Genomic DNA, 22,329 nt, shown 5'->3' on the forward strand with positions numbered 1-22,329 from the left:
GGGAACTACATGAAGAACTATGTGAACATAAATATATGTACAGACACCCTCATTCTTGCCAAGTATGCCCTTCTGTAGGCAACTCCAGCAAGGGTCCTCATCTAAAGCTGTTCATGGAGGAACAGGCAGAACCACAGGAAAGAGACCAGGAGATATTTTAGAGATATCAAGTTCTCAAATCTGTGGCAGGCATAATTTCTCATCCCAAGAGTTTTGCTCTACAAGTGTCATTTGTTCCCAGGGAAAACAGTTGGGGTTGCACAGTGGAAGTCCTGAAGAGACATTAGTCAGGGTCTTTATGTGTAATCACCATGGTTTATATAAATGTACATAAAAAATAATAAAACCATAATAAAATGTCACTTTAACACACCAAGAATCAAGGCCACCAGGGTCAAAGACAGTAAAGTGAACTGTCATGGGAAAGGGATATCAAAGGCAGAGTGTCTGGAATGCAAAGCAAATTTAGATGTAGCTTTTTGCATATTAGTCTTAGCATCCAGTTGCAGGAGGATAGAGAGGAAAGATAAAAAGAACGAATAATAACTGAAAACATGCTCTACATTGTATTTTTTTAATGATAAAATACTCAAATGGGTGAAGTACGCTTGCTTGAAGTCACACAGTCTGTGAGTAGCTGAGCCAGGATTAAAACACAAGACCTCAGTACCAAAGCATTTCCACAACACCAAACTCTTAGTGAGGAAGAATAAATGGGAGAACTGGTCAAGGTGCACCAATTTCAAGGTCCAGGATCCTTCCAGAGAGACAGGTCAACTTATATGCAACTAATATTCTTGAGATGGGAAAATGCATAAACTTCACCTGTATTGAATCTGATCCACCTATCTTTCCATCTTTGTACAAGAATTTTACATGTATCTTTAGGGGTTATGCTAAGCCCCTTCCTTATAATGTAGTTTCTTAATTTTTTTTTTTTTTTTTTTTTTTTTACTCAAGCTTTCTTCATGTCCTTTATTGGGAATTACTGTATGGCCAAAATTATGCCAAGCTAATATTAGCAATTTCACAATATCTGGTTATTGTTATATGGTATAATAAAGAATATATAACTTGACAATATTCTATATACATAATTTGTTCCACTGACCATAAAAAGCTTTACACACCATGTTGAAAATGTTCTTCATTTATGATTACTTTCCATCATCTTTGCTGAGCTAGGTATCACCACACTATAGACATGAATTCTCTTGTATAATTTTATCTATAAAGATGTCCCATAAATATCAAATCAGTCAGGTTCCTAGTATTCATTAAGGCTTGAGCTAATACTGAGAAGGCTTTATTGTGTTCAGTTCATTATGATTTTACCACTGTTATGAATCCTCTGGTGTACAGTGAGCTGTGACTTCTGAATGAATGCTTTCCCACATACAGCACACCGATAGGGTCTTTCCCCAGTATGAATTCTCTGATGCAAAACAAGATCTGACTTCTGGGAAAAGGCCTTTCCACATTCAGCACATACATATGGTTTCTCTCCTGTATGAATGCGCTGATGCCCTGGGAGGTGGGACTTCTGAGAGAAGGCTTTTCCACATTCACTGCATATATAAGGTTTTTCTCCTGTGTGAATTCTCTGATGTCCAATGAGGTGTGATTTCTGACAAAAGGCCTTTCCACATTCACTGCATTTATAGGGTTTCTCTCCAGTATGCGTTCTCTGATGTATGATGAGCTGTGACTTCCGGGAGAAGGTCTTCCCACATTCAGTACATTCATAAGGTTTCTCCCCCGTATGAATTAACTGATGTGTAATGAGTTCTGTCTTCCTGCTGAAGGCTTCCTCACACTGAGCACATTTGTAAGGTTTCTCCCCAGTGTGAATTCTTTTATGTATAATGAGGTGAGACTTCTCACAGAAGGCTTTCCCACATTCAGTACATTCATATGGCTTCTCTCCAGTATGAGCTCTATGATGTATAATCAGCTGTGACTTCTGGGAGAAGGCCTTCCCACACTCTCTACATTCATAAGGTTTCTCTCCAGTGTGAATTCTCTGATGTATAATGAGGGGTGATTTCTGGGAGAAGGCTTTCCCACAGTCACTACATTCATATGGTTTTTCCCCAGTGTGAACTCTCTGATGTATAATGAGGGATGATTTCTGAGAGAAAGCTTTTCCACATTCAGAACATTCATAAGGTTTCTCCCCAGTATGAGTTCTCTGATGTACAATGAGATGAAACTTCTCACTGAAGGCTTTCCCACATGCACCACAATCATATGGTTTCTTTCCAGTATGAATTCGTTGATGTACAATGAGCTGTGACTTCTTAGCAAAGGCTTTTCCACATGTAATACATACACAGGTTTTCTCCTTAGTTTCAATATTCTGATATTGAATAAGGGATTGTTTACTACTAAAAATGTTTCCACACTGATTATTATTATTGGGCATTACTCCATTGTGAATTTTCTCAAGATGAGAATAGGAAACACCATGGCTAGATGATTTTCCACATCCAAAACTCTCATCAAGGTTTTTTCTTGAACTGCTCTTATTACAAATACGTAGGTCAATATTATATTTCAAGTTCTTTTTAAATATATCATAGTTATGGGATTTTTGCTTTAAAGTATCTTGATCTATGCATTCATGAAATATTTTTCCCAATGCATTATATTTATGGCCTGACTCCATAGTCACTGTTTTGTTGCTGATGACTGTTACTTGCCTGAGAAGCTTGTCTTGATTCTCCTGACATCTCTGCAGCTGACCATCATCTTGACAGACTTTTAAGATGGAGTACAATGAACTATCTTTTGTGACTCCTTTCAGGATATTATTACGGAAGGAAACAGACCCCAAAATACATGATTTGGGGTTGTCAAGGTTACTTTTCCTGTCTAAAAGAAAGAAAGATAAAATAAAACGATTGTAAAGAACAATTAACAGAACGCAAAAGAACAGAACAAATAATTAATCCAATGTAGTTGATAAGCTCAGACCATAAGGATGGGGCTGGCCATCTCATAAGACAGTACAGCATACAGTATGAACAGATGAATGATGGGAAAGGATGTTAAAGAGAAAAGTTCATGGAAAAATTAGACCTGAAGAAGATAGAAAAGTATGTGATTATCACTCTAATCTTGGATTATTATTCTAGAATCTTTTCACTTCCTCTGCTTTCTGAAACCTTTATCAGCTTTTGAATTTATTTATCTTATAAACCATTTGCTATATATATATATTTCACTATTATTATCCTGCCACCACTATCCACAGAAACAAGGTTCTTCTGTAGTCAAAATACTTTTAACTCTCCTCAGTCTACTTTCCTAATTAAAAACTAACACAAACAACAGAAAAATACAAGATCCTGCTATGGATTCAGTATCAGATTCACACAAAGAACCCAAGCTTATATTCCACTACTTGCCATAAATACCTTCTATATGTACCAAGTAAAACTAGCAAAATTCTCCCAGAAAAGCCTTAATTCTCTAACTTCAAAGTTTTGTTCATATACTCTCTCTCCACCTGTTGGCCTTTACCCTCCTCCTTCAGCATCATCAACACTTTATATATCTCTCAAAGCAGCTATAGCTATATGCTCTGAAAAATGCCTTCTCAAATTGTTACATCTTTAGACTCATTTTTTCTGAACTTTTAAAAACAGTAGCTGTATTTGACATATAATTTATATAGCCATGTACCTGGAGGTCTTACCATCTAAAGTGCAACCTATGTTCTTGGGAGGACTTTGCCTTTCTATTGCCTTTCATAAAAGGTGTTAGAGATATACATATATGCAGAGAGAAAGAAGATAAATAAGAAATAGCTCTCCTTTATAAAGGCTCACAATTATTTGCTGAATGCCTACTAAATTCTCAGCACAGGAACAAAGAATAAGAGATTTCAATAAGGACAGAACATAAACTTCAGGCATCAATCAATCAAGAAAACAAAAACTGATATTTCACTTCCCTTGTCTTCCATCTGCCTGATTTTCATCTGGATAGATCCAATTTGGTATGTCTCTTTTTATGATCCATGGATCTTCTCCTTGTTCCAACTTAGAGATGACATCTGGTTTGGAAACTGGATATCCTATTAAATGGAAATAGAAGAACTGGGATTGACTACACTGAAGGAAAGGTGAAGGTGTAGTTTCAAGAGGGCTACAATGAAGCAGTCCAGGTGGCCCTTAAAAAAAAAAATGACGGGATCCCTGGGTGGCGCAGTGGTTTGGCGCCTGCCTTTGGCCCAGGCCCGATCCTGGAGACCCGGGATCGAGTCCCACGTCGGGCTCCCGATGCATGGGGCCTGCTTCTCCCTCTGCCTGTGTCTCTGCCTCTCTCTCTCTCTATCATAAATAAATAAAAATTTTTAAAAAATGACCTCCATTTGCGAGGGTCTAAAGATCCTAAAAGTCATTATATATTTCAGTAACTACAAACCACAGCACCTTATAAGGAAAGGCTCTTGGATGGACAAGTCTGAGTTATGTAGGAAAGCCATCCTTACCCATTGAGACCAGGTGGCTGAAGTTCTCCAGCATCACATCCTTGTATAGGGTCCTCTGAGCAGGGTCCAGTTGCTGCCACTCCTCTTGGGTAAAATCCACAGCCACATCCTTGAATGATACTAAGCCCTGTAACAGTATATTCCTGTTCAATCTGAAGTGATCTTTTTCATCATCTCTACTGCAGTATACAAAACTATGCCTATGCCTAGTTTTGTATCACAGTATTTGGGAAAAACAATACAAAATCTTGTCTTTACAAGAAGAGCCAGTCACAGATCAGGAGAACAGAAGAGATAGATCAAAATGCCAATTTGATACAATGGTAATTTAATAAATGATAAGGGCAGCATTCAGTAACTGAAAGGAAGACAGATTATTCAAAGAATAATATTGAAACAACTGGATAATCAACAGAAGAATAATGTTGAATCCCTATGTTAAAGGTAGAATTGTATCCCCTTAAAATCTGTATGTTAAAGTTCTACCAGTTTCTCAGAATGTGACCTTATTTAGAAACAGAGTCATTTCAGATATAATTAATTCTCTGACATCATTAGGGTGGACCCTAATCCAATATGACTGATGTCTGTATCAAAAGGAGAAATTTGCAGAGAGACAGACATATCTAGAAGAAACATGATATGAAGTGATAGGGGAAAAGATGGTCATGTACATGCCAAGGAGAGAGGCCTGGAATAGACTGTTCCCTTATAGCCTTCAGAAAGAATATCAAACCTGCTGACACCTTGAGTTTTGACTTCTAGCCTCCAGAACTATGAGACAATAAATTTCTGCTGTTTGATCTACTCAGTTTGTGGTACTTTGCTACAGTAACCCTGGCAAATGAATAGACTGTAACCTATGTCTTAGATAATAGAAAACATACCTTCTGGATGGAGCAAAAATTTAAACTCTAAAAAGATAGCCAAGAGCATTAAAATAACAAAACAAAACATGGGAAAACTTTTAGTAATAATTATAGAGCAGAAAAAGCCTTTTAAAAGGAAAACATTAAAAAGAGAAAACACACATATGGATAAACACAGAATGTCAGAGTTCTTAAAGATCATAATTTAATCCCCTCAATTTATAAGAAAATAATCATAGCTTCTCCTCAATGAACAGTCTCATATATATATATGCTATACCTAATAATATAACGAAGTACACCAATTACAATAGCAGTACTGAAAACAGATGTAACGAGAAATATCAGGAAACACCCAAGAAAAAAAAAACAGATTATTGATGTGACATTAAAATAAGACTTGGGTAAGTGTAGAGGCATAAGGTATTTCTGGAGGGAAAAGTGACTATTTTAATTATGTCAGCATCATGTTCACAATAGTTATCACCTAACAGAAGAATCTCGGTTATCTGTATATTTTATTTATTTTATTTTATTTTATTTTATTTTATTTTATTTTATTTTATTTTATTTATTTTATTTTATTTTATTTTATTTTATTTTATTTTATTTTTATTTTTTAAGATTTTATTTACTTATTCATGAGAGACACAGAGAAAGAGGCAGAGACACAGGCAGAGGGAGAAACACGCTCCATGAAGGGAGCCCGATGTGGGACTCGATTCCGGGATTCCAGGATCACACCCCTGGGCTGAAGGCAGGCGCTAAACCACTGAGCCACCCAGGGATCCCTATCTGTATTATTTTAAAATGTTTTTCAGGTTTTCCCCCTAATCTTTCATTATTATCAAATATTTCTTTGAGATTAAAAAAAATAAACACTGTTTCAAATGACATTTTCCTGCTTAAAAGCATCCTTTGGTTCCATCCTTGCATACACAATCAGCCTCATCTCAGTCATCTCAATTTCAAGATGCCTCTCATCCCATGCCAAGTCCCATATTCACACCATCAAACTGTCAGACATTTAGTTTGTCCTTTAAACAGCCTTATTAATTTTCTCATTTTACATATGAGAAAAATGAGGATTACAGTGGTTAAGTAACTACTTGCCAGAGATTATACACTGAATATATGATTAGCTCACAGATTTAAAAGCAGGAATTAATCGATAGCTTGAGTTCTTGACCACTGCACTCCACACTACTTTCTGGATATTGTGAACAAGATCTTTTTATCTTACTGTTTTATTTTTTTAAAGATTTTATTTATTCATGAGAGACACACAGAGAGACAGAGACATAGGCAGAGGGAGAAGAAGGGTTCCCATAGGGAGCCTGATGCAGGACTTGATCCCAAAACCCCGAAACTATCACATGAGCCAAAGGCAGATGCTCAACCATTGAGCCACCCAGGTGCCCCTGTATCTTAATCTTTTAATAACATCTTTAGTGAAACTCCTCATGAAACACCCTAAATCTTAGTTTCCCTCAAATTTTCAGCCTTCCTAAAACTACTCTGCCCTTTCTACTTTTGTAACTGTTGCTTCCCATCCTTATCCTACTTCCCTCATGATTCAAAGTTCAATAATTTTTTTTAAGTTATTTATGATAGCCACAGAGAGAGAGAGAGAGAGAGGCAGAGACACAGGCAGAGGGAGAAGCAGGCTCCATGCACTGGGAGCCTGACATGGGACTCGATCCCGGGTCTCCAGGATCGCGCCCTGGGCCAAAGGCAGGCGCCAAACCGCTGCGCCACCAGGGATCCCTTCAATAATCTTTTGAGCCTATTTTTTACTTCCTTAAAAAGCTGGTTGTTCTCCTGTTTCTGCTTTAACAGTTCCTTGTTCCCATGTCTATTACAGAGCTTTTATCTGTCAATGCTGGTTTACAAATCTGTTTACCTAATTTTTCTCTGCATTCCTCCCAGAAATAAAACCATACCTAAATCTTGAGATACTCCACAGCCAGCCAGTGCATATGATATACATTAGGTACTCAACAAACATTTGGTAAAAACAAATGAATGACGATTATAAAGTTCACGTTTAGTTAAAAACAGTTTTGTGTATTACTCAGTTGTATTCTTCTGAATAACAGTGACATGAGAAAGAAAATAAATGTAGAATGTAGAGAAAATCCATTCTGACAGGAAGTTTAATAGGTGTAATTCTAACATTCTGATTTTGCTTTATTAATTATACTCAAATGCTTCGATATACTACATACGTATAAATTTTGTTAATTTTGAGAAAAGTATAGTACATAAGCAGTGGGAAATTTTACTTTTATCTTCTACAAACACTCTTATGACTTGGGTGACTGGGAGAATGGAAGAGGTGGAGGAGAACAGATATGTGTACAAATGACTTCACTCCTGGACAATATGCAAAAGATATAAATCCCTCTTCCTAAAGGAATAGGCATATAATCAGTTAATTAGTCCTGGTAGTTAGATTTATTAAGCTAATAAAAAGTCCATTTTCCTTCTCTAGAGCTGCTCTAACAGAAATTTAAGACTGACCAGATAAGTAATTTTAAATTTTCCAGTAGCCACATTCAAAACATTATTTCAGGGATCCCTGGGTGGCGCAGCGGTTTGGCGCCTGCCTTTGGCCCAGGGCGCGATCCTGGAGACCCGGGATCGAATCCCACGTCGGGCTCCCGGTGCATGGAGCCTGCTTCTCCCTCTGCCTGTGTCTCTGCCTCTCTCTCTCTCTCTCTCTCTCTCTGTGTGTGACTATCATAAATAAATAAAAATTAAAAAAAAACAAAAAAACAAAAAACAAAACAAAACATTATTTCAAATATATAATATGTATCCCAAAACATCCAAATATTGTTTCAAAGCGTAACCAATCTTAAAATTATTAGTGAGCTTTTTGGAACTATATCTTTTAAACTCAGTATGCATTTTACATATATGGCACATTTCAATTCACACTAGCCAATTTCAAATGTTTAGTTAACCACATGTGGCTGGTGGCCACAACTCTACAGCTACTGATATCCAGAAGAAAACAACCCCATCTTTTCTCTATAGAACTCACTTAATAAGCTGTACTGTAAAATATACATGAGAATTCTAGATTGGACAGTAACAGTGATGATGATATAATAGTAATACTAACAATAACAACTAACAATACAGAACAAACTATCCCCAGATACAGTTCCAGGCATGGTTTTTTATTCACTTAATTCTCACAACAACCCTGTGAGGATTCTAATCTCCATTTTAAATTTAAGAAAACAGTCCCAATTTAAATAAAATATTAAAAAAAAAAAAAAAAGAAAGGAAAAGAAAACAATCCCAGTGCATCTGCTAAGATAATAAAGAAATCTAAGTACTGGCATGGGAAAGACATTCAAAAATCTTAACATGGGACAGTAAAATTTTAAAAGTTGCAGCACAGAATGTTTACTATAACATTATTTTTCCAAAGAAAAACACAATAGAGAGACACTATTGGGCAGCCCAGGTAGCTCAGCAGTTTAGTGCTGCCTTCAGCCCAGGGCCTGATCCTGGAGACCTGGGATCGAGTCCCACGTTGGGCTCCCTGCATGGAGCCTGCTTCTCCCTCTGCTTGTGTCTCTGCCTCTGTCTCTGTCTCTCTCATGAATAAATAAAATTTTAAAAAAAGAGAGACACTCTTATACATTTGTATTTTCACATGTACACACTTAATCACAGTTATATTCATATTGAAAAGGTTTGGAGGATTACAAACAAATGGTAAATACTGATAATCTCAGGAGGAGGAGAGCTTAAGTTAAAAGGTCTCTCACTTTTAAAATTTTTAATATTTATACAGTTTAAAGTTATATATGGTGTATATAGCCAATGTTGGCAGGGAGAAAAAGTACCACAGACTGCTAAAAATGGAAGTGCAGAGAAGGAACTGGCCTTGAGTTGGACAGTGATCCTACATAATCAGAAACCACAGCAAAGGGTAAGGAACATCAGGGGCTCGTGCTCTACCAAGCTTTGCCAGATAATTATAATTTAAGAATTTCCCTTTTGGAGGAAAACATATTTTGGAAGAACATTTAAAATGTACCCATCCTGTGTTATCTGGATTTTACCAGTAGATAGAACTGGACAATAGGAAGCCTCTGTAATCAATTAGGTTCTCTAAACCAGAAATCTAACAAACATTTTCCATAAAGTTTGTATATTAAACATTGCAGGCCATTTGGTCTCTGTTGTACTTACCCAACCCTGCCATTGTTGCAGGAAAACAGCCATAGATAATACATGAACAAACAGTATGGCTGTGCTGCCAGTAAAACTATTCATAAAAATAGAGAACTGGATTTGACCAACAGGTAGTAGTCTGGTGAGCCCAGCTCTGAAGGATCAAGTTCAAGGCATTTGGCTATGACATTATGATACCTTCCCTCTAAAAGAGATCATTCTATGACATAGCTATATGCAATCTACTCTTGCTTTTTCCACAGGGCTGCTGATGAAAACACTATATACTCCATTACATTTTGGTCTTTTGAAAGACCCAAAATGGAAATTTTAGTCTCACATGGCAAAAAATAATTTCTTCCCATGAGAAATTTATGTTTTCTCTTTAGAGGATTGCAAATCATGTAACTCATGAAGTCTACAAGAAGATCAAAGAAATGACTATGTCCATTTTTTAAAAGTTTTCAGGCCAGGTTATCCACATGTTACCTAGAAACTCTTTCTAGGTCTTGATTTTTAGTTTGGCTACCTTTTTCCTAATCCAAATTTTAGCTATCTGTTCTTTCCCATTTGATTGAACAGAAAATAAAGGAGGAAAATTAAAAATACAAGCAACTCACCTGGGACTTCATGATTTTCTGCTCTCTTCTAAAAGGGCAGATGTCTGAAAAAGCAAAACTGGTGATCAGAAGGACATTTTCATAGACCAGACTCTGTCTGCAGCTTCCATATTCATCACTTCAGAAACGTTCACCACTAGAAGTCAGGTGGATAATACGACAACCAATGGGATAAGGCTGTTTGGTCCTTGCAGAAGGGTCAGGAACCATTAGGTGAAGCAAGTTCTCTTGTGACTACACTATAATGATACAGAACTTGGTCAAGGTCATTTAATTGTATAGATGAGGGATCCCTGGGTGGTGCAGTGGTTTGGCGCCTGCCTTTGGCCCAGGGCGCGATCCTGGAGACCTGGGATCGAATCCCACGTCAGGCTCCCGGTGCATGGAGCCTGCTTCTCCCTCTGCCTGTGTCTCTGCCTCTCTCTCTCTCTCTCTCTCTGTGACTATCAAAAATAAATAAAAATTAAAAAAAATTAAAAATAATTGTATAGATGAGAAGATATGTTTCATATTGACTTACTAACAGCTTATAGTTCCCCTATGAACCAGTAATTCTATTCGTAGAAAATTTTCACAAGGTAATAAACATTAATAGATCTATATAATCATTAATGGCAGATGGACTTCCCTGGCAATAAGAATGCCTATGACCAAAACTGAGAAATGTATTCCCTTATTCCCCCAGAAAGAACCTGCAGTTGATTCCAATAATCTCCCAAGAGGTCTTTTATATTTCCCTTCACTCAGCAAATTCCCCTGCCAACCAATAATCATGGACCAAAATCTTAAAATTTAAGATATTTTCTGTTTAAACTATTATTGCTGGGTGGCTCAGCAGTTGAGTGCCTGCCTTCAGATTGGGGCATGATCCTGGAGTCCCGGGATCAAGTCTCACATCAGGCTCCCTGCATGGAGCCTGCTTCTCCCTCTGCCTGTGTCTCTGCCTCTCTCTCTCTGTGTCTCCCATGAATAAATAAATAAAATCTTAAAAAAAACCAACAACTGTTATGGCAGATTTTCAAAAGTGTAGTCATCTGCATACAAAAATGGTGATAGCTTGGAACCACTCATACAAGAGAATATGATACAATGCAGAAAGGTATATACCTGGTCAATTTTTCTCAGTCCTAGGAGGAATCATACAGACAAGACTGAAGTGATTCAGAGGAACTGAAAGCTCCCATGACAGGGAGATTGTTCTATGTGGAGTATTCCAGGCGTTGTCAAAACTGACCTGAAAGGAAACAATCAAAATAGTGATGCTTGGGATCCCTGGGTGGCGCAGCGGTTTAGCGCCTGCCTTTGGCCCAGGGCGTGATCCTGGAGACCCGGGATCGAATCCCACGTCAGGCTCCCGGTGCATGGAGCCTGCTTCTCCCTCTGCCTGTGTCTCTGCCTCTCTCTCTCTCTGTGTGTGTGACTATCATAAATAAATAAAAATTAAAAAAAAATAGTGATGCTTATGTCTGAGTACCCAGCAGGTGTTCAGTGTTTCCTGAATAAAATATAAAATGATTGCAATAAGCTTAGAAAAAGGCCGAAAATCATACTTTTGGTAATAATCCATCCTTTTTTATTTGTTTGGTCCATCATTGTTGCGGGGGGAGGGAGGGCAGGCTAAGGGTGCAATGGTGGACTGAGAAGGGGTCTGACCTTTAAGAATTCGATAGTTGCATAAACCTTTGGAAATTTTAATGTATGTAAAAGTCTTTCCCAGTAAACTGAGGCTGATCTTCATGACTCCCTCATCCCATTATTGCTCTCTCCAAATTTCTGAATCCTCAGGCCTGCCAATGACACATTCAACAGAACTGTCCCATGACCGTCACATCACTGAGCATCACATGGATGTCCCGGTCATCTAGTCCCCAATCACTGATTCTCCAGAGTCCCCTAAATCACTGGCCCCAGCTAGTTCCCCTACACGCCATTTCTGATCCCACAGACAACCCCATCACTGACACATCATTCCCCAATTACTAATCCCATACCTCACTCCAACCCTGACTCCCAAATAAACCCAAGCCTAACCCCACATACCTCCCGACCCGTGACTTCACACGCCTCCAAGCACTGACGCCCACAGACCCCTCCCTCTCCTGTTACCAATCCAAAGGACTCGCGGCACGTCCCCGCCTTCTGACCTGCGGCTCCGTTATCAGGTCCCCGAAACGCCCATCACCGCTTTCCCCGGGACGGCTGTCACAGCCATACTGGCGTACTCTCCCACTTCCGGTCTGGAAGAGAACAGCGCGGGGCTCCCGAGCCTGCGCCGTGCGGTACTGGGAGGCTTTGCCCACTCCGCATCCTCGGCGGCTTTGTTCAGGAGGCAAGATGGCGGCCCCCAGGCCCAGAGTTTCGCCGTGTGAGGCGCCATCTTGAGAGTCTGGTCAGTTCCGTACACGCGGAGGAGTTCGGGTTGTTTCTGGCGGGGCCACCGCGGGGGCCCGAGATGATGGAAAGGAGGAATACACGAACCAATGAGGTGCGACCTTTTGCCGGAAGCTATTTTATAGGAGGATTGGGGAAGAAGTGTGAGTGACAACGACCTCTATGAAGAGACTGCATTTGGCCAAAGGGAAAGAGTTTGGGATGTTAAAATACTGTCCTTGACGACCCTACTTAAACATGTTCGTAAATGGCACAGCCCCACACCTGGAAGTCCTACTTGCTGAGGGGTGAGAAGTGGATAGTACCGTCCCCTTCGCGGAGAGGCCGCCGTGGGAAAGGGGCCAAAGTGGTGGAAGGGGTCACGGGGGCGGGGCGTGCCGAGGCAGGGGATGCCCAGTAGAAGTGAGCTTCAAACTAGAAACTAGCATGAGGAATTCTCTAGGGGAGACTGCTTGCGGGAGTTCAGTTGCAGGGGCCGACTGAAGAAGAAAGGAAAACTGAGAGACAGGAGGGAGACTGAGGCACAGAGCGATGCCGTGGAGAACCCGGAGGAAGCAGGGGCCGCGATAATGCGGCAAAGGAGAGGCCAGTGTAGACAGCGATGGGAGCCTGAATGGGCACAGCGGAGGGGCTCAGAGGGAGACTGAGAAACAAGAAACCAAAAACAATAGAGAAGAAGCCAGCGACGCGGTTAGATTTCAGGAAAACATGAGTTGAAAAATAATAAACCAGTGAAGTACTTACCGTAACCTTTAGGTCTTATGTCAGGCATATATATATATATATATATACACACACACATACAGTATATATCTATAATTATATATATGCATTATATATAAATTCACGTTAACATGTTTCATGTGCTTAAATAGATCCTATTTTGAATCATGGTTTTCAAAGAAGTCATGGTTTTTGGCTCATGTAATTAAGTAGCGGTTTTACATCGAGTGTTTCCATTTCTCTTGTCAAGTAAAAACAAACCTGGACTTAGATGAAGAGAGGTTTTATTCAGGAAGATGATTACAATAGGGAGAACACTTCATTCTCAGAAATCTGAAGGCGTCTCAAAAATCAAAGCGACCCTGCTCCCCACTCCGGCCTTTAAAACACACACACACACACACACACACACACACACACACACACACACACACACATAGGGTTGAGAAGGGTTAGTAGGAACTTTGAAGAGGTGGGAGTGTGCGTGTGGCCAAAGCAGGGCATTTAAAAATGTTTCTGGGGTCCTCAGATTCTGAGAAAAAGCTGTTAGGGGAGGATGTTCTGCATATACATATTGCTTTAGGCTGTGTTTAAACTTAGGGACAAGCCAAAACTTAGGGGCCTGTGGGAAGAGAGAAGCCTAATTTTTGGTCAAGACAAGGAAGAGGGTAAGAAGGGTGCAATTGGATCATTCACTTCAATTTATTTTTTTTTCAATTTTTAAGACTTTATTTATTTATTCATGAGAGACACACACAAAGAGAGAGAGAGGCAGAGACACAGGCAGAGGGAGAAGCAGGCTCCATGCAGGGAGCACAACAGAACTCGATCCGGGTCCCCAGGATCAGGCCCTGGGCTGAAGGCAGCGCTAAACTGCTGAGCTACTCGGGGTGCCCATATTGACTTCAATTTAAACTCCCAGTTTCATTAATATTTATTGCATGCTTGGACTTAAGACAATGTAGCCACTGTGTTAGGCACTAAAGGAACAGTAATGATTAATTCAGAATCCTCCAGGAGTAATGCCAGTAGAAGTTATAGATATGGGAAAAGGGGAAACCATGGAGAGCCTTGTAAGAATTGTAAAAACCACAGCTCTTGATCCAAAGAGTAAGGAGAAACTGTCCCTAATGTAGTGTCTCATTAAACAAGAAGCTGGAGGAGACCTCCTTCATAATGAAATAAAAATTAAAGCTGCTGTAAGATACTATTTTTATCAGCTTGTTAAAAAATATTCTAATTTTGGAAACATATGGTATTGGTAAGGCCATGGGAATCAGGAATTTTTGTGTATTACTGGTAGCACAGAAAAATGATACAGCCCCTAAATGGGTGGTTTAACAATAGCTAGCAAAAATGCATGTATTAATTATCTATTGCTATGTAATTATCTGAAACTTAGCAGTTTGAAACTATAAATGTTTGTTGTCACATTTCTGTGAGTCAGTTTGGGAATGGCTTAGCTGGATGGTTCAGGCTTAGTCTTGTAGTCAAGCTGTTGGTCAGGGCTGCAGTTATTTCAAAGCTCAAATGGAGGAGGATATGCTTTCAAATTCAGTCAAATGGCTGATAAGTCTCAGAATATCAGTTTCCAAGTTCAGTTTCTTACCATGTGGGCCTTTCTATAGGCTATTTGATTATCCTGACATGGTAGTGGACTTCCCTCTCCTCATGTCTGCCTCAATGTGACAGCTGGCTCTACCAAGACCAAGTGAGTCAAGGGAGAGAGAGAGAGAGCCAGCAAAGGCACACAAAACAGAAGCTACAGTCTTTTTATAACTTAAATTGGAAGTGATAGCTCATTACTTCTGTATTCTGTTTGCTAAAAGTGATTGACTAAGGCCTGCCCACCAACAATGGTATGGGAATGGAGCTCCACCTCTTAAGGGGAGGATGTCAAAGAGCATATGGACATATCTCTAAAACCACAACACTGGGGATACCTGGGTGGCTCAGCGGTTTGGTGCCACCTTTGGCCCGGGGCCATGATCCTAGAGACCCGGGATCAAGTCCCACATCAGGCTCCCTGCATGGAGCCTGCTTCTCCCTCTGCCTGTGTCTCTGCCTCTCTCTCTCTCTCTCTCTCTCTCTCTGTCTCTCATGAATAAATAGATAAAATCTTAAAAAATAAAATAAAACCACAACACTACATAACTTTTACCCTTTGATTCAGAAAGTCCACTTCCAAGAACATATTTCAAAGATGCCTTGGCAAAAAACAAAAACAAACACCTACTAACAAAGGCCTGGTTTTATAAATTATGGCATACACATAGTACAGTACTATTTATCAGTAAGAGATCCAGAAAAATCACTATGTACTTTTATGGAGTGAAATTCAGGATATAATGTTATAAGGAAAAATGAAAATGGTTTATTACCACTTAGTTTTATAAAATGTGAAAATGAATGAATACATATAGAGTTGACTCTCATTCTTCATGATAGTTATGTTCTATATAAGGTTGCCAGAAAGAATTAGTGAATACTGAACCACTGCTCCTAGAGGAAATATACAAATATATATACTTATAAACACACATATACATAAGACATACACAATACAGATGTATTACAGGGATTATAATCTTAAATTGCAACTTTGTGAATTTTACAACTTGTATAATTAAGATTATAATCTTAAAATCAACTCATCCTGGCGATTTACCTTAGGTCACTCCACTAAGAGGTGCCAGAGTTGGATTCAGATTCCACCAGAGTGGCCCCAGAGCTGGAGTTTCTTACACTACATTACACTACCCCTTCTGTATCCATCCTCTTGAAAGCTGGAACGAGAGGAAGAACATCCCTTCAGTTCAACCTCACATGGAGATGTGTGCATGAGGTAACTCAAATTTTTCACTATTCTGTGCATGTCTGCTAATGACTACAAAAGCACCACAGATGTGGAATCTGTGAATAATGAAGATCAATTGTATATAATTTGCCTAAAAAATAAAAAGTAAATAATGGAAGAATAAATCATCAAAATATGATCTATAAAGAGTGCTGTTAGCTACCCACTGAAATGTAGCAACTTAACCCAAAACTTAGTGGCTTAAAACAACACACTTTATTGTCTCTGTGTGTCAGGAATCTGGACATGGATTATCTGGGTCCTCTGCTTCAGGGTCTCCCACAAACCTATAATCAAGGTATTGGCCTAGACTGGGGTCTCATCTGAAGGTTCAAATGAAGAAAGATCTACATCCAAGCTCAATTACACGATTATTTGCAGAATTCACTGTTGGAAGGATTGTTGAATGAAGGGCATTCACATCCTTGCTGGTTGTTGGATGGGAGCTACCTTGCCATGCAGGACTCTCCAGCTTGTGAATTCAATGAGGCAAGAGAAAGTATGAGCAAGATGAAGTCACAGTTTTTATAACCTAATCACAGAAGTAATACTCAATGTTGCCATATTCCATTGGTTCAAAGCTATTTACTTATACTGAGGGTATTTGTAAAAAGACCATGAATACCAGGAGGTGGGAATCACTGCCCATTATAGACACTTCCTACCACAGGGAAGAAGGAAATAAGAGGGGACAGAGGTGGTACCTAATTTTCTTTAAATGCACGTGTTCCATTGCTTTGACTGTAGAACCTCAAAAAATTTACATTATGAAACCAAATTCAATTTTATAAAACAATCCCAAATGTATACTTCTGATCAAAAGGAAGTTACAAGGATTGGGTTACACGTTCAGGGTTCACCTGAAATAATGGGAAAAAACAGAGAAATGTATGAAACAGTAGTTTTCAAGACATTGGACATCAGGCATTTAAGGACAGTGATCCTTAAAGATGGGAAACAAATGAGGTAACCCCTTTGATTGCTCAGCTTACTGCCTTGAGAAAATTTCCAGGACACAACACAGGGAAGGGAAGCACAGGCAAAGTCCAACAGACACCCAGAGTTGAGGAGACAGAACCGAGAGTACAGGCAGACCAAGGAAGCTAGAATCACAGAGAAGAGGACTAAAGAGGAGAAAGCTGCACCAAAAAGAGAACTCCAGAGATTCCAGAAGTTTCATACTGGAAATGAGATAGCAATGAAAATGAACAAAAGCAACAATCATAGAAAAGAGGGATCCAATAAGAAAAAAAAACAAGATTCCATTGCTAGGTAAGAAACCCATCCTTCATCAGCTAGGTGATCAGTATGATGCCTTACTAGGGTGCTTTGGATCGTACAGTTTCTTAAAGAAAACCTTAGAGTAGCAGGCTAAAAAAGGATGATTTCAGACTTTAAGAACCCTTATAATCAAATTCTAGCTGAAAATAAAAAGCTTAAAACATAGCTACATGAAACAAATATGGAACTGACAGATCTTAAATTGTAGGGGGAAAAGGCCACCCAGAGATAAAAAGGTTTGCTGTGAGGTCACTATTGGAAATAGAAAAAAAGAAGAAAGAAAGAAAGAAAGAAAGAAAGAAAGAAAGAAAGAAAGAAAGAAAGAAAGAAAGAAAGAAAGAAAGAAAGAAAGAAGAAAGAGAGAGAGAGAGAGCGAGAGAGAAAGAAAGAAAGAAAAAGGAAAGAAAGAAGCAAGCAAGCAAGCAAGCAAACTTTAGAAAGAATGAATACCTGAAGTAGAAGTAGAGCTCAAATGCTACCAGAACTAAAAGAAGACAAATAAAAGCTAAAGGATGAAAATAGGGCACTGGTCAGTGATAAGCAAACTTTCCAAATTAAAAAGAGAAGCAGCAAGTAATGGAATTGCACATATTAGCAACCCAGTGGCCCATAATCAACAGTTACTTGAAACCTGGGAACAGTCTTTGGAGACTATCATTTTCAGGTATCCTGCCAAATGCCCACTTATCTAGGTTTTCAGTTTCATTTTTTCTTTTCTTGTATTGAGACCATTGTTTCATATTAATTTAGCTGCTGAGAAGTTTGCTTTAAACAAGTTTTCTCAGTGATTAAAGCAAACTTCGTTACAAGTCTAGGATATAAAGAAAGTGCTAAAAAAAAAAAAAAAGAAAGAAAGTGCTCAAGGCCAGATATTCCTCAAATATTTAACCAGAAGCCTTAATTGTAAACACTTTCATGTCAATAAAAACTTTGAGGGCAGCCCAGGTGGCTCAGCGGTTTAACGCCGTTTTCAGCCTGAGGCGTGATCCTGGAGACCCAGAATCGAGTCCCATGTCAGGCTCCCTGCATGGAGCCTGCTTCTCCCTCTGCCTGTGTCTCTGCTTCTCTCTGTGTGTCTCTCATGAATAAATAAATAAATAAATAAATAAATAAATAAATAAATAAATAAATAAATAAAATTTTAAAACAAAACTTTGAGCTCTGGCAGAAGACAAATATTCAACATTTTTGATGAGCCAGTTTTGGGTTGTTCAATATTTACTTTTTTTTTTTTTTTGCTTTCTATCTATGTGTCTGTTTTTCCTTTCTAACTCTCCATTTGCCAGACTCTTCCATGTTTTCACAGATTTTTCAATTATAGAAACACTTGTACTTCTGAGATCATTGTTATGTATTAGACTAATGCTGTGTTGTCTCTCACTTAAATTTCTTTTTTTTAAAAAAAATATTTATTCATGAGAGACACAGAGACATAGGCAGAGGGAGAAGCAGGCTCTCTTCAAGGGGCCTGATGCGGGACTCAATCCCAAGACTCCGGGATCATGACCTTAGCCAAAGGCAGATGCTCAACCACTGAGCCACCCGGGTGCCCCTCTCACCAAATTTCTTGGTGGAATATTTGCTTTTACTGTTTGTGCAATATGTGTTTATTTCTTGTGCAAATGTTTTTTTTTAAAGATTTTATTTATTCATGAGAGACACAGAGAGAGAGAGAGGCAGAGACACAGGCAGAGGGAGAAGCAGGCTCCACGCAGGGAGCCTGATGTGGGACTCGATCCCAGGACTCCAGGACCACGCCCTGGGCCGAAGGCAGGCACTAAACCGCTGAGCCATCCAGGGATCCCCTCTTGTGCAAATGTTTTAAAGTCTACTGAGATTAGACTGTTTCAACCCATTTTTTCCTTCATTGGTCAGTTTGTTTTTTATTATTGTACTATAAGATGTTGGATGCTGTAATCTTCACATTTTAGTAGATCCTGAATGATGCTATGTATGTATATATAGCATATATGCATATATATACATATATATATATAAAACCAAGTGTGTTTTGACTTTAAGACCACCAAATGTCATGCTTGACTATTTTCTTATTTCACATATCTGTTAATGCAAAGTAGGCTATTCCATAATTGTGTTAAAAACAAAATTTGCTAACAATGTGAATAAAGGCTTTAAAAGGCCTATAAGTGGAGCTCTGTCTCTACATTTTTCTACTTTAATGTGCGTTTACTTTTTTTTTTTTTTTTTTTTTTTTGTGTGTGCGTTTACTTTTATTTTCAGTTTTCACTTCATAGTGTTCAACCTCAGTTAAAGTCACATAAGGTAACTCTTCACACTTACCTAAATCTGACTACTGTCTAAAATCCTGTGAGTAGCCAGAATTTTACATAGCCAAAGTAATGCTATGACATCATTTGCAGACTTAACCTGTGACTTAATGCACTCTCATTTCCATGTAAAGGGACATTAATTTTGATATTGCCATCATGTTTGAACTACTTTATACATTTCAGTGGCATTTTCTTTAAAAAAAGAGCAAAACTAGGGGTGCCTGCATGGTTCATTTGGTTAAGTGTTCAACTCTTGATTTTGGCTCAGGTCATGATCTCAGCATTGTGGGATGGAGCTCTGCATTGTGCTCCACACTCAGTGTGAGGAGTCTGCTTGATATTCTGTCTCTCCCTCTGCCCCTCCCTCATAAATAATTTTTTTAAATCATTTTTTTAAAAAGAGGAAAACCAAGTATATAATGGAGATAGCTTTTATTTGGACAAGCAGCTTTTCTATTTCCATTAAACCGTGGAAAAAATATACCTTTCAAACAAATAACTGTCTCCTTACCCACTAAACAGTTTAGCCATTTGAATAAACTATATGTATATATATATATATATAGTTTATATAAAGCTTATAGCATCTACTTGTATTACTGATTTACATATTAAATGTGAGTATGCTCCTTCATTTTAAGGATTTTATTTATTCATTTAGAGAGATAGTATGTGTGTGTGTGGTGGGTGGTGAGAGGGAGAGAGAGAATCCCAAGCAGACTACATGCTGAGCATGAAGCTCAATGCAGGGCTTGATCCCACAACCCTGAGATCACAACCTAAGCCAAAATCAAGTTGGATGCTTAATTGATTGAGCCACCCAGGTAACCCCATTTTATTTTTTAAATAATTTTTTTGGTTGAAGTATAGTAGACATACAATGTTATATTAGTATCAGTTATACAGTGTAGTGATTTGACAGTTCTACATATTACACTGTGCTCACCACAATAAGTGTAGTTACCATATCTCACCATGTTATTATAATATTATTGACTATATTCCTTATGTTGTACTTTTCATCCCTGTGACTAACTTTATAACTGGAAGTTTGTATCTCTTAATCTTCATCTATTTCACCCATCCTTCCAACCCACTCATATCTGGCAACCACCAGTTTGTTCTATTTATGATTCTGCTTCTATTTTGTTTATTCTGTCTTTTCGATTCCACATATAGGTAAAACCATATGGTATTTGTCTTTCTCTGACTTATTTCATTTAGCATAATATCCTCTAGGTCCATCCATACTGTCACAAATGGCAAGACCTCATTTTTTATGGTGGAATAATATTCCATTCCATATAATATCTTTATCCATTTGCTTATCAATAGACCTTTCCATATCTTATTATAAGTAATGCTGCAATAGAGATAAGGTGTATATATATTTTTTAATTAGTGTTTTTATTAGTGTTTTAATTAGTGTTTTATTTTAATTAGTATTTCTGTTTTTGAGTAAATACCCAGTAACAGAATTACTAGACCACATGGTGTTGCTAATTTTATGAGGAACCTCCATAGTGTTTTCCACAGTGGTTGAACCAGTTTACAATCCCACCAATAGTGCATGAGGCTTCCTTTTTCTCCACATCCTCACCATTGCTTGTGATTTTGTCTTTTTTTTTTGTCTTTAACACTACCCATTCTGTCTGGTGTGAGGTGATCCCTCATTGTAGTTTTGATTTGCATTTTCCTCAAGATTAGTGATGGTGAACATCTTTCCATGTGTCTGTTGGCCATCTGGATGTCTTCTTTGGAAAAATGTCTATTCAAGTCCTCTTCCCATTTTAATCAGATTATGTTGTTATTTTTGGTGTTAAGTTGTGGAAATTCTTTATATGTTTTGGATAGTAACCCTTCTCAGATATATTGTTTGAAATGTCTTCTTCTATTCAGTGTGTTTCCTTTTTGCTTTGCTGATGGTTTCCTTTCCTGTGCAAATGCTTATTCTGCTATAGTCCTAACAGTTTATTTTTGTTTGTTTCCCTTGCCTGAGAATATATCTAGGAAAATATTGCTGAGGCTGATGACTAACAGACTATTGCCTATGTTTTCTTTTAGAAGTTATATGGCTTCAGATCTCTTAAGTCTTTAGTTCACTTAGAGTGTATTTCTGTGTATAGTTTTAAGAGAGGGGTCCTGTTTCATTCTTCTACATGTTGCTGCCTAGGTTTCCCAAAACCATGCGTTGAAGACTTTTCCCCCATTGTATATTCTTTTTTTTTTAAATATTTTTTTTTGATTTTTATTTATTTATGATAGTCACAGAGAGAGAGAGAGAGAGAGGCAGAGACACAGGCAGAGGGAGAAGCAGGCTCCATGCACCGGGAGCCCGACGTGGGACTCGATCCCGGGTCTCCAGGATCGCGCCCTGGGCCAAAGGCAGGCGCCAAACCGCTGTGCCACCCAGGGATCCCCCCATTGTATATTCTTGACTCCTTTGTCAAATGTTAACTAACCACATAAGCCTGATTTGTTTCTGTGTGCCCCTTTGTTTTAACAGGTCATTGTGTTCTACTGCCCATTTTATTTTTTTATTTTCTATTAAATTTTATTTGGTAACACTTACCAGGAATTCTACCCTCATAACTGATCT

At 38.5% G+C, this 22,329-nt stretch overlaps 1 protein-coding gene across 2 annotated transcripts; it reads right to left on the reverse strand.

Moving 5' to 3' along the window:
- Nucleotides 1-560: 560 nt before the first annotated feature.
- Nucleotides 561-12,468, reverse strand: LOC121488230 (zinc finger protein 300). 2 transcript variants are annotated; one of them, XM_041750637.1, is made up of 6 exons: nt 12,329-12,468; nt 11,292-11,418; nt 10,185-10,228; nt 4,499-4,625; nt 3,959-4,081; nt 561-2,874 (listed from the first exon to the last, which is right to left on the reverse strand). In XM_041750637.1, exons 3-6 carry the CDS (start codon nt 10,194-10,196, stop codon nt 1,316-1,318), a joined length of 1,821 nt encoding a protein of 606 aa, XP_041606571.1. In that variant the 5' UTR covers nt 10,197-10,228; nt 11,292-11,418; nt 12,329-12,468; the 3' UTR covers nt 561-1,315. The 2 variants fall into 2 exon arrangements, with proteins under 2 accessions (XP_041606571.1, XP_041606572.1); XM_041750638.1 differs by lacking the exon at nt 11,292-11,418.
- Nucleotides 12,469-22,329: the final 9,861 nt, after the last annotated feature.

This window comes from Vulpes lagopus, chromosome 3 (assembly GCF_018345385.1).
Source record: "Vulpes lagopus strain Blue_001 chromosome 3, ASM1834538v1, whole genome shotgun sequence".
Classification (NCBI taxonomy): Eukaryota; Metazoa; Chordata; class Mammalia; order Carnivora; family Canidae; genus Vulpes; species Vulpes lagopus.